This window comes from Balaenoptera acutorostrata, chromosome 14 (genome assembly GCF_949987535.1).
Source record: "Balaenoptera acutorostrata chromosome 14, mBalAcu1.1, whole genome shotgun sequence".
Lineage (NCBI taxonomy): Eukaryota > Metazoa > Chordata > Mammalia > Artiodactyla > Balaenopteridae > Balaenoptera > Balaenoptera acutorostrata.
In genome coordinates this window covers 16138475-16150772 of record NC_080077.1, presented here as the reverse complement: position 1 = coordinate 16150772, position 12298 = coordinate 16138475, and the positions used below count along the sequence as shown (strand labels likewise).

Below are 12298 nucleotides of genomic sequence, written 5' to 3'. Positions count from 1 at the left end.
TACACAGTAGCCAATGAGGGAAGCTCACCTGAGCCTGGGGCTCCAGTGTTTTTATTGGGACCTGGTCACATAGACATGGTTGACTGTGCATGTAGCTAAGCTCAGTCTCCAGACCCTGGGGATATAGAGCTGATACCACATGACCTGAAGTCCCCCCCACCCCGCCACCGAAATCACACTGTTAGACTCTCTTGCATGGCCCAAGGTCCCCGGGTAAAGACCAGACCTCCTTTAGGGCAAGGTTAAATTCTTTACTACACTCTTAGAAGCAGGATGACCATGAGAATAATGATAATGATGATGACAACGGTAATTGCAATAAAACATGAGGAAAGAAGAAAGAGATGCCATTATAGGAAGGACCACATGCATCTTGCCTTTTTGGATGTTTCCCCCCTCCGACCTCCCCCCCCCAAGAAATTAATGATTGTTATTTTATAAAAGACTTGGTGGAGGAGGTACAGGCTTTAAAGGGCAGTGGACCTTTAAATGGTTGGCATTTTCCAGTGATTGATTGTGATTTTATGGCCTTTTCTTTTTCCATTAAATTCAGAATGAATGATCATGTTTTAAAAGCTCATCAACCCTATATTAAAAACAGCTTTACATTCTTTCGTGTTTAGACTTAAATGGACAGAAGAAAAAATATGAGTTAAAGACAATTTGACACATGACTTTTGGATTTCTATATCTTTAGCAAAGGGAGTCACAATCAAAGAAGCAAGTCTCAAACAGTTTAGAAATGGGTTTCTTTCATTTAGACAAGATTCATGTATTTGTAGTAAATAATATTGTTCTTCATTGATAATGGGACCCATGATGAAAGTAGTTTCCTTAGTGATTATAGAGTGGGAGATTATAATTTTGCCAAATTTACTCCATTGATTATTTACTGTGGCTGGATTACTTATGTGGACCTTATGTTGAGTGAATTGCAAGTGTACGGATTGTGAGAAACCCATTAGTAAGTGAAGGAAGAATTAAATGCCAGTAAGGTTGAATCTGGTGAGGGCAAATGAACTGTTCTGCTGTATATAAACCAAGGTTAGAATTTGGGTACAAAATAAATTAATCTAAGAGCAGTGGTCTGAACCTCTAAAAGAGATTAATGCGACTGCTCTCACCAGCAGAACAAATTAATCTTTAATAGTGGATAGTCAAGGGGAGGGGGGGGGGGTAAGATGTGACAGGGTGAGAGAGTGGCATGGACATATATACACTACCAAATGTAAAATAGATAGCTAGTGGGAAGCAGCCACATAGCACAGGGAGATCAGCTCGGTGCTTTGTGAACACCTAGAGGGGTGGGTTAGGGAGGGTGGGAGGGAGGGAGACACAAGAGGGAAGAGATATGGGAACATATGTATATGTATAACTGATTCACTTTGTTATAAAGCAGAAACTAACACACCATTGTAAAGCAATTATACTCCAATAAAGATGTTAAAAAAATATGTAGATGGACTGACTTAAACAACAGAAATAAAAATAAAATAAATAGTGGATAGTCAAGAAAATAAATAGAATAGTGTCAGTGGTTTTAAGTTGAAGGCGGGGGAACCAGGATGCAGTTAAGACCTTCAGGAATTCATGTTGGTAGAAGTCATTATAAGCACAGCAGGCACAAACCCTCACCCAAAGCAGATTCATAAACCTCTTTTCAGATAATGAAAAACAGGATCAGTTCTGGTGTGCCCTGTCAGCAAACGAACCCCTCTAAAGACAAACCCTCTCCCTTCCCCCCCAAAAAGCGGGGGAAATGAAGTATTTCAGTGATGAGTGGTGATGGCACTTGTGGTGCTGAATAAAGCCAGTGACTGCAGGTAGCAACTCCCAGCGTCGCACAGGGATAGGGTCGCCCCCGAAGCTGTGTTCGTCAGGGCTGATTCACTGCGTGCCCCTTTGGCCTCCTGTGTGACCCCGATATTCAAGCCAATGAAAGTTTACAGTGTGATTTTTAAATGCTTAGCCAGTTCTTCGGGTGAGGACATTTTGCCATTTGGAACAGTTTTCAGGTGTTGCCATCACGTTTGAAAAGAGGTACGTACTACCTACCCTTCCATTGTTCTCACGTATCTAATCTTTGTTGGATCTAGAAATTCTTCTCATAGAGCCTGGTGACTCTAGTTCACAATACTGTATTGTATGTTTGAAAGTTGGTAAGAGGGTAGATCTTAAAAGTGTTCATCGTAAGAAAAAAATTGTAACTCTTTGTGGTGATGGGTGTTAACTAGACTTGCCGTCATGATTATTTCGCAGTATATACATATATTGAATCATTGCGTCGTACTCCTGAAACTAGTATAATGCTATATGTCAATTACATCTTAATTTAAAAAAAAAGAAATTCTTCTTTCTCCACCCGATCACTACTTGCCTGATTGCCATTTCATCTGTTGAATGTCAGGCTTTTTGGAAGAAGCGTCAGGTAGCTATGTAAAACGTGTGCGAGGTGACTTAATTTGCCGTCGTTTGGCAGTGAGGCTCAGGACCAGGAGCGGATGGGCCCTGTGAATGTGCAGTTTTAGGAAATGACTAGTGCATTGATTGGGGTGACAAAGAGGAGTCGCTGACCCCCATGGATCCCAGCCTTCAGAACCCTCCCCTGCTGTTTCTCTTCACCCCAGTCGGTACTCCGTGTAAGGGGTGGGTGGTATTTTTCTGGCAAGTAGGTAGAGCTTCCAGCGTTCTGCTGGGTGCCCTTATTCGGAGCTTGCGTGATCTACACAATCACTGTGGTTGGTGGCATCATTCACCGAGCTGCGGTTTTAAGCATTTCTTTGGAAAGTCCTTTTGTCAGGAAATACTTCTAATCAAAGGGCTACCGCATAATATCCATTTATCTTGTTTATCTTTTCCAATGACTTGAAATGCTTGAAAGAACACGAGTGCAGTTTAATCATGCACAGAGCAGCGACTTGCAGTGATACCCTGGTTTCTCCTTTTCCCCCTTTCCGTTGGACCCACCTTCCTTAAAGCAGAGCAGTGTCATGACTGAGTGTAACGGATGAATCACTTCACTTTGAGCGACCCGGGAAGGGTCCCAGACGCCTGCCTATGGAGTTAATTACAAAACGCGCGTCCATCTGCCGCCTCTGGCGCAGACCCCAGCAGGCAGGAGGGGGTGGCAGCTGAAAGCCACGGGGCCCAGGAGGGATCCGGGACAAGAGCTCGGAGAGAGTGTGGCCACTGCGAGGCCATGCCCTGTGCCAGCGCCACACGGCCAAAACTCCAGAGCGAGGAGGGACCTTTGTGTTCTCATGATGCTGCCAGATCCCTTCAGAAGTGTACTTTGGCTTCTTTCTCTCTTAGGAGTCTCTCCGTAAATCAGGTGGCCGCATGTCATATAAAGTCAGGTTTCCAGGGTCACTGGAAATGTTTCTCTTCTTTCTGTTGCTTCTTTGATCTCTTCTGTATGTGTGTGCGCGCGCGCATGCCTCCCTGACCCCCCCACCCCCAGCATCCTAGGCTCCGCTCTTCCCCAAGTGCTTCTCCTTTTCCCTAACTCCCCCAGGTGGCCTAATGTTCCGGTGCTGAAAGGAGAACCTCTAGAACCTTCCTCCATGGTAGCTGGAGCCAGTTGATACTTTGTACAATTCCACCCTCCCCCATTGATACACAAAGATTCTCGTGTTGCCTCTCTCTGCTACTTCACTTTAATGCCTCAGCTGTATGAATTAATTGCTTCATACACACATTTCTTTACTTTGCAAACCTTTGCCGGGCACCTCCTGTGTATTAAGCACCATGCTAGGAAGACAAAGAGGAGTTGGATCCTTGCAACCAAGTAGGGGTGACAAGTGTGCACATGGATTATCTCGCATGCTTTTTAACTATATAAATGATACTTTGCAAGTTTTCTTCTTCAGCCTGCTTATTGTGCCCAACATGAGATTTCTGAGATTTGTCCATGTTGATACAGGAGGCTCTAGTTTATTCATTTTTATTGCATTCCTGTGCAGTAACATTTTAAAAAATGTGTATAGTCATCCTTAGTATAATTCATGAATACATTAGAAACCGACATGGATCTCTTTAGTAAGACATCTAGATTCCCATGGGCATCTGCTTTCCACTCATTAGAAAATCCTCCGTTTATTTGAGAATGGTAAAAAAGGCCAATATCTTAGTGTCATTATGACAAGTCTTCACCTCATAGGAAACCTGAAAGGGTCGCTGGGCCTCCCAGGTCCTGAGACTATACTGTCTTAGCAGACCTGCCCACACTCAAGTGTCTTCTGGAATTCCTTATAAATTTCAGTGGGCACCTGGGCAACAGAACATTCTATTACTCTGCTGGCTTTTAAGGTGCAGTTCCAGGGTTAAATAATTGTGCCCAAACTTAACATTTTCAAACTGTCCAGGCTTATCTTCCAAAAATAGTGTATTACTCACTTTACCAACTCTCCTTGCCAAGTAAAGGACCCCAAAGCATTAAGTGTTAACTGCAAAGAAGTTAGGCAAGGCTGCTCTGCTCTCCCCAAATCAAGTTTTTTGGAATCCCAAGAGAATGCAAGTACTGCAAATGCAGGGCAATAGTCTTTCCTGAAAAAAAGCAATAACATTCTTATGTATTAATATACTATAATACACTTATCCTCTCTTCTGCTGATACTCACTTAGGCTGTCTTTATTCACAGACAACATGATTGTCTATGTAGAAAATCCAATAGAGTGTACAAAAAAGTTACTAGAACTAATAAGTGAGTTCAGCAAGCTTGCAGGATGCAAGATAAATATTTAAAAATCTATTATATTTCTATATACTAGCAGCAAACAATGAAAAATTGAAATAAATGCACACCAGTCACAATAACATAAATATTAAATATTGAATACTTAGGAATAAATCTGACAGGAGATGTGTAATATTTGTACACTGAAGACCACAAAATGTTGCTTAAACCAGACTTAGATGGGTGTAGAGATATACCATTTTCATGGGTGAGAAGATTCATTATTGTTAAGATGTCAGTTCTCTCCAAATTGATCTATAGATTTAATGCAGGTAGGCATTGGTAGGCATTTACAAGCTAAATAATTCTAAAATTATTAAGGAAATTTAAAGGACCTAGAATAGTTTTGAAAAAGATTAATAAATTTGGCTGATTAACATTACCTGATTTTAGGACTTCTTATAAAAATCTATACTTATCAAGACTGTGGTATTGGTGTAAGGACAGACACATAAACAGATCAATGACCCAGCCATTCCACTCCTAGGTATTTACCCAAAATAAATGGAAGTATATCTCATACAAAGACTTGTACGTGATGTTTCAGCAACTTTATCTGTAATAGCCCCAAACTGGGAATAACTCAAATTTCCATCAACAGGTGGATGGGTAAACAAATTGTGATACTTCTCTAAAGTGGAATGCCACTTGGCAGTAAAAAAGAAATGAACTATTAATACATGCAACAGTATCACTGAACCTCAAAATAATTATGCTGAGCTAAAGAAGCCAGACTAAAAAGTATATAGTGTTACAATTCTGTTTATAGAAAACTCAAGAAAAATGCAAACTAATCTATAGTGACAGAAAACAGATCAGTGTTTTCCTGGGGTAGGAGGAATAGGGGGAGGAGGGAAGGATTGCCAAGGGAAATGAAGAAACTGCTGGAGGTATTGGATAGGTCCATTATGTTCACTGTACAGATGGTATGCTCATAGTAATTTTATACTTTAAATATGTCTAATTTATGGCATAACAATTATATTTTAATAAAGCTGTTTACAGAAAAGTCCCTGGAATCCTTTTAGTGTTGGGAGCTTCTATCCCAACCATTCTACTGAAACTTCTCTCCTCCAGGACACAGTGGCCCCTTTCTTGCCTAATCCAATAGCTTTGTCTTTGACTGACTCAACCTCTCATCAGCAATTCCTTCTGTTGGCTTTAACCGCACACTTTCTTCACAATATTGTAAATCAATTATACTTCAATTAAAAAAAATTTTAAGACATTTTAAAAATAAAGTAAAACAGCACACTTTCTTGAGTTCTCCACTATCTCATTGGTTCTTCTTTTTAAGGTGTCTTTGCTGGCTCCAACTCTTTTGCCAGATCTCACTTGTTAGAGGGCCTCTGGCCTTGGTTTTGGCCTTTTCTTCCTCTCTATCTGCACTTTCCTCCAAAGTTTTCTCATCTGGTTTTGTGATTCCAAGTATTGTCATCTTGTGCCGTTCAATAGAATTTTCCGAGATGATGGAAAAATCCTATATCTGCATTGTCCAATATGGTAGCCACTAGATGTATATGGTTATTGAGTATTTGGAATGTGGCTACTGTGACCAAGGAAGTGAATTTTAATTTTTATTTATTTTAATTAGTTTAAATTGAAATAGCCACATGTGGTTAGGGGCTGCTGTATTGAATAGCCTGGGTCTAGATCATTGTGTTTACAAACTATGGGTGGTAACCATTAAGTGGTCTTGACCTATATTTTTTTCAAAATATGAAATAGAATAGAAAATATCGGGCTTCCCTGGTGGCGCAGTGGTTGAGAATCTGCCTGCTAATGCAGGGGACACGGGTTCGAGCCCTGGTCTGGGAAGATCCCACATGCCACGGAGCAGCTGGGCCCGTGAGCCACAGCTACTGAGCCTGCGCGTCTGGAGCCTGTGCCCCGCAACGGGAGGGGCCGCGATAGTGAAAGGCCCGCGCACCGCGATGAAGAGCGGTCCCCGCACCGCGATGAAGAGTGGCCCCCACTTGCCGTAACCAGAGAAAGCCCTCGCACGAACCGAAGACCCAACACAGCCAAAAATAAATAAATAAATAAATAAAGTAGCTATAAAATTAAAAAAAAATAAAAAAGAAAAAGAAAATATCATACATGTAGTATAAGTTATGTTTTTACATAAAACTTTTGTTTCCTTCTTGCATCTCTGTGTACTAGGTTGCTATAACCATGGATAGATCACATAGAGATTTTTAGGGTTTTTTGTTTGTTTTTGTTTTTAGGTGAAAGCCACTGATCTAGATGCTAGTGATGCCCATATTTATGTCTTCAGCCATGAGCTGAGACCTGAAGTTACATTTATCTGACTTCTTGACATTTACCCTCAGGTACCTACTAGGCAACTCAAGTCTGTAAACTTGTTGTTTTTTCCCTCCAGTTATCCCCCGTCTCAGTAATCATCACCGCCCTTCTGCCAGTGTTCTGCTGAGGATCAGCGACCTTAATTTCCTTTTTTCCTGTTCCTGCTCCCTGCACCTACTCCCACTTTCAGTCCAGCAGCAAGGTCTAGGCTCTGCCTCTGAAATGGATCTCAGATCTACCCATTTATTTCCATTTTGGCTTCCATGGACTTACTCTAAGTCACTGGCATCCCTTGCCTGGACCATTGCAACAGCTCCAAACTGATCTCTCTTTCACTCTTGTCTTCATAAAACTCATTCTCCACATAGCAGCCAAAGGGATCTTTTAAAACCCTAAACCAGACGATGTTGCTTCTCTACTTAAAGCCTCCAGTGGTCTTCCGTTACACCGAGGATACTCCCTCGTGGCCTTACTGTGGCCTACAAGGCCCTGGTGAGCTAGCCCTCGCACCTCCAGCATGGCGCCCGTCATGCTCACCTTGGCCTTTCTGCACCAGGAACACCCACTTCCTTGCTTGTTCCTCTGCGATGACTCTGCACACGTGCCATGACCTAGACCCCCAGATCTTCTTCAAGCTGGCTCTCTCTATTAATTCAAGTTTCAACTCAGAAGTCATTTCTTCAAAGGGGCAGTCCTTCTTTGGCTAAATTAGTGTCCCCAGCCCAAGTCCGAGTGATCTGTTTTGGAAGTGAGTGAGATATGTTGTTACTTTTATAAAGTATTTTTGAGTAATATAAGCCAAGACCCATCAGTCAGTATTTTTGATTAGAGATCCTTGAATCTTCTTTGAGAATCATCTGTGATCAACGGAATCTTTCTGTGCAAGTGGTGTTATCAAGTTTCTCTCTGAAGAATCAATATTGGTCTTGTTATTTTTTAACTTAGCTGAGCATCTCATTATGCAAATTTATTGAATGGTTTAAAATATGTACAATACAGTTATATTAAGTTATAGACATAAATTGCATTAATATAAAACTTAAAATTAGAGTTTTTCATTAATGTCAATATATCATAAATATAAGATGCATTATTTAAACTTTTTAATCACTGAGACTTATGTACAGCATGACCAATTTTTGGAGAAAATTTGAATTTGATTTAAATTACCAAATCGCTTTTCTCTTGAAAAAGAAAGGTCTGTAGCTTAGGGCACATTATTCCTTATGTGATTTTAGTCTTTATTTTTATAACGGTCTTTATGAAAAATGTTATTAAAATAGTGCAGAAATATGACCAGAGTTAAGATAAATGGTAAGGTTTGTGATTTTGACCTTTCCTCCAAAAAAAAAAAAAAAAGAAAGGAAAGGAAAACTACACTCCAGTGCTGAAATTTTCACAGCAGTCATTTGAGTAAGAGATTGCAAAAACAATGAAATTAAAACTGTATGCTCAGTATCCTATGTATTGTTTAAACCACATGGTTTAAAGGGGGCAACAGGAAATGCATTTAACTTTACAAAATGAAAATTTAATATAAGTGGGGAAAATATAAGTGGGGAAATTTGACATTATTTCATCCTAGAAAGTTCTTAAATTAGATAAAAGTAGTGTTCAGAAAACTAAAATAGGGTGTCATTTTACCTCCCGTGTATTCCATTGTGTCCAAGTTCAGAAACAGTGGTGATTAAAATGTTTATGTCCTTTGACCTACTACTGGATAGCTCTCCAAAGGGAATAATCCGAATTGCAGAGAGAGATTTATACACAAAGATGTTAATTGTGGCATTATTTATAATTTTGAAAAGCCAGGAACCAACCGAATATCCAGTGATGGAGGAATTAAGCGGACTGTAGAACATCCGTATAATAAAGGACCGTATAACCATTAAAATTAATTTTTAAAAAGACTAATGTTGCGGGAAAAAGCCTTGACATAATGCTAAGTGAAAAAAAGATGTATTTATACAGTATGATCTTAATTAGGTAAAAATAATTTCCGTAGAAGAAAATATGTTAATAGTGGTTCATTCTGAAGAGTAATTGTTGCTGGTTTGTATTTTCTAGGTTTTCTAGAAAAAGCACATGTTACTTTTATAATAGCAAAAAGATTATTAAAAAAAGAAATCGTGGTGGCTAATAAAATACTATTTAAGCATATTGTGTTTTAGAGCTGGAGAGAAGCACAGGGACCATTTAGTCTGGGTGCTATGCCTAGGGGTTGTAATTGGTAGGCGAGATTGTCTGAGAGCTGTTTTTCAGAGGCCGTAACGGAGAGGAAGTCTCCTTAGTGTTTTCGCTCTGGGATGCCCCTACTGTGCGCAGTTCTGTCGTGCACTGGCTGTCCTTTGCTGATCAGAAAGTCTGACTGGCTGTCAGCTTTGCTTCAACAAATATAAAAAAGGAGGACAAAGTAATTGTTATCTAATAAATGTGACATTTGGTAGGCAAAAACTTTAATACATGAGGCAACAATGAAAGATTGCTGAGGGTTTAAAGTGGGAAGCATTCTAGGTTGTCCTTTAATCTTTGGGTTTTCATCCATGAATAGTCACGACATCATTTTAGTGGGTCTCCCCCAGCATTACCTTTTAAATGAAATTAGAACAGAATAGGAACGATAGGGTGCATGGCATATAGTAAGTATTCATTCTTTAAATTCTTACTTCAGGTATGTTTTTGTATGTACTGGGTTGTAAATGTAAACGTGTCTGTTTTTCTTTTCAAACTGTGATTTGTAGTCAAATAAAGTCAAGAGACTCTTACTGTGATCTAGACCAGTGGTTCTCAGTAATATTCTGAGACCAGAAGCATAGGTGTCACCTGGGAGTTAGTTAGAAATGCAAATTCTCAGGCCACACCCCAGACCTACTGAGTCAGTAACTCTGGGAGTGGGCCCAGCACTCTTTGGTTTATATAATAAGGTCCCCCCCAACCGGTGATTCTGATGTGCACTCAAATTTGAAGACCACTGGTCTAGCCTTGCTATTTCAGGTGTGGTCCAGAGACTAACGCTGGCATCACTTGGCAGCCAGTTGGAAATGCAAAATCTTCAGCCCCAACCAGACCTACTCATTCAGAATCTACATGCTCCCCAGGTGATTTGTATGCACGGATTAAAGATTTAGTGAAGGTTGGGAGGAATTGATCTAAACCACATAGGCCTTCAGGGGCCAAGTGGTTAATGTCAGTGAGTAAAGGCAGCTTGGTTTTCTCTCCAAAGAGTACAACAGTGAGAAGGCAGGATGGTGTGAAGGTTAAGCATCTTCATTTGTTTAAAAATGTCCTATATTGTACCAGTTGAGTTAACACACCCAACTAAGCTCATCAACTAAGGTTAACTGCAGTTGACATCAATGACTGTAAGCAGATTTTAAACCCAAATTTTAATAGCGTGACCCCCTCATATAACTTCTTCTGATCTCTTAGGAATTTATCAAGGAGCTGCTCTCCCGGGTAAGAGGCATGAGGAAACTGAGCCCCCCGCAGAAGAAGACTGTATAATTCCGGACCAGGTGGAACTCTCCTGGAGACCCATGAAGGGATTTCGACTTCACGAAGACTTTTATTAAAGAATAGTTGTCCTTATGAGCAACTTTTTTGGGGGTAGGGAGGGGTGGTATCTATTAGACATTTATTCAAGAACATTACTTTTTTTTGGTTGTTTTTAAAGGTTTTGTTGGTGTGATATTTTAATAGCAAAGACATCACCACTCTGGTTTCAGCCCAACCAGGGATTAACAAACCAGGCAGACACGCAGGGCTGGGCTGGGCCAGGCATCTTCTTGGAGAAACCAGATGTTTAGGGCCTAACTATACAGGGATGATGGTTTTCTTAGACTTTTTTCTTAAGTTGTACATTTGACTCAGAGGTCGAATTTCTCGTGCTTGTATATATCTTCAGGCAACTAAGTTAACATGTTGATGTGAGTTTTATTTCACATTGATGGAATAAACTTGTGGTTGTCCTTTCATTGGAGGTCACGGCACGTATGTTTTCAAGAGGCCACTAGGTATTCTTCGTGTGAGTGCTGGAGACCTACAACATTCACTTTATGCACCAAAGTGAAAGAATTCAGTGTATCCGTTATTTTAATGAGCTACACTACAACAATGTGGAGTTGGTCAAGGGCTTAATTTATGGACTTTGTATTATTTTGTTAATCGGATGCTTTGCCAGGTTATGTACTTATTGCCTCATTTGTGGTATTATTCAAGTTTCCTGAACCCTTTCTTTGAATGTTTATTCAGATTTCTAGAGAAATGCCCATGCTACCTGAGTGGTGTTTTGCAGTGGAACAAGGAAGCGCCGTGTAGCAATTCATTCTCTGCTTTCAACCAAATACTATGTATTATTCTCTCACCATGAAAGCAGGTCATAAGGAAGTGAGCAGATTAAGTTTCTTCCTCCTTAGAAGTAGATCTGGTCACTTCGGTGCCCGGGCAGCATCAGACCATGGTGTAAAAGGGAGAAAGCCTCACCTCCTCTCAAGAAAGTGGATACAGGAGCATTTGCTGGTTTGGAAGCGTGGTGGAGATTTCATTTCTGGCTTCTCTCAGTGGCATATGGTGAGGACTCTGGCCCTAACCCTGATCCCTTTGCTTGGAGCGGAGCCTGGGATGCCTGCCCTGCCCCTCTCAGTTCTATACCAGCTCCTTGGAGAAGAATCAAAATGCGGATGGATGTGGGCGGGGTCAAAGGTCAGAGGAGAAACTCTTGCTTTCCTCCAGGAGGTCCCCACTGCCTCCCCACAGAAACCACCCATACTGTAAGGTGTCTCTAGGTGGCCCTGTCAGAGGACAGGGGTCAGGCATTTTATATCAAGGGTGCTCAGAACATATTTTATTTTTTAAAAGAACTATGTTTGTGAATTTTACGTACACTGGCAAGCTTTTGAAAATGTATTTAATTTTGTAATGTTTACCAATGATTTATTTACAAGCTATTTACGCAAATAAATGAAGCTGCTTACAATTCTGCTTACGTGTTTGCCTTGGAAAAAAACAACATTGACGTGATGATTTCACTTTGTCAGATGCTCTGCAGACAAGGGTACCAAGCACCTCTCTCTAGCTTTTCATTTTCAGGTCTTTGGTCATTTGATCCTAGACCTCACCTGAGGTGTCTCCAGATCAGGCAGTGAAAACAAAGGGGCCGGGACACATTCCCGGCTTGAGAAGGAAACAGAAAGTGACTCTGTGCCCTTGGCCCTGCCTGCCTCTCTCAGGCCATGCCCCTTGCATTTCACTAAAAC

The 12298-nt window shown here is 40.7% G+C and overlaps 1 protein-coding gene across 1 annotated transcript in view; it reads left to right on the top strand.

The window, feature by feature from the left end:
* The window catches only part of PPP1R14C (protein phosphatase 1 regulatory inhibitor subunit 14C), an 87613-nt gene extending 75592 nt beyond the window's left edge, over positions 1-12021 (top strand). Inside the window, exon 4 of the mRNA XM_007196929.2 lies at positions 10473-12021. Within this exon, the coding sequence (XP_007196991.2) occupies positions 10473-10547 (75 nt within the window). The 3' untranslated portion in view covers positions 10548-12021. The remainder of the gene's footprint in view (positions 1-10472) is intronic.
* The last annotated feature ends 277 nt before the right edge of the window (positions 12022-12298 follow it).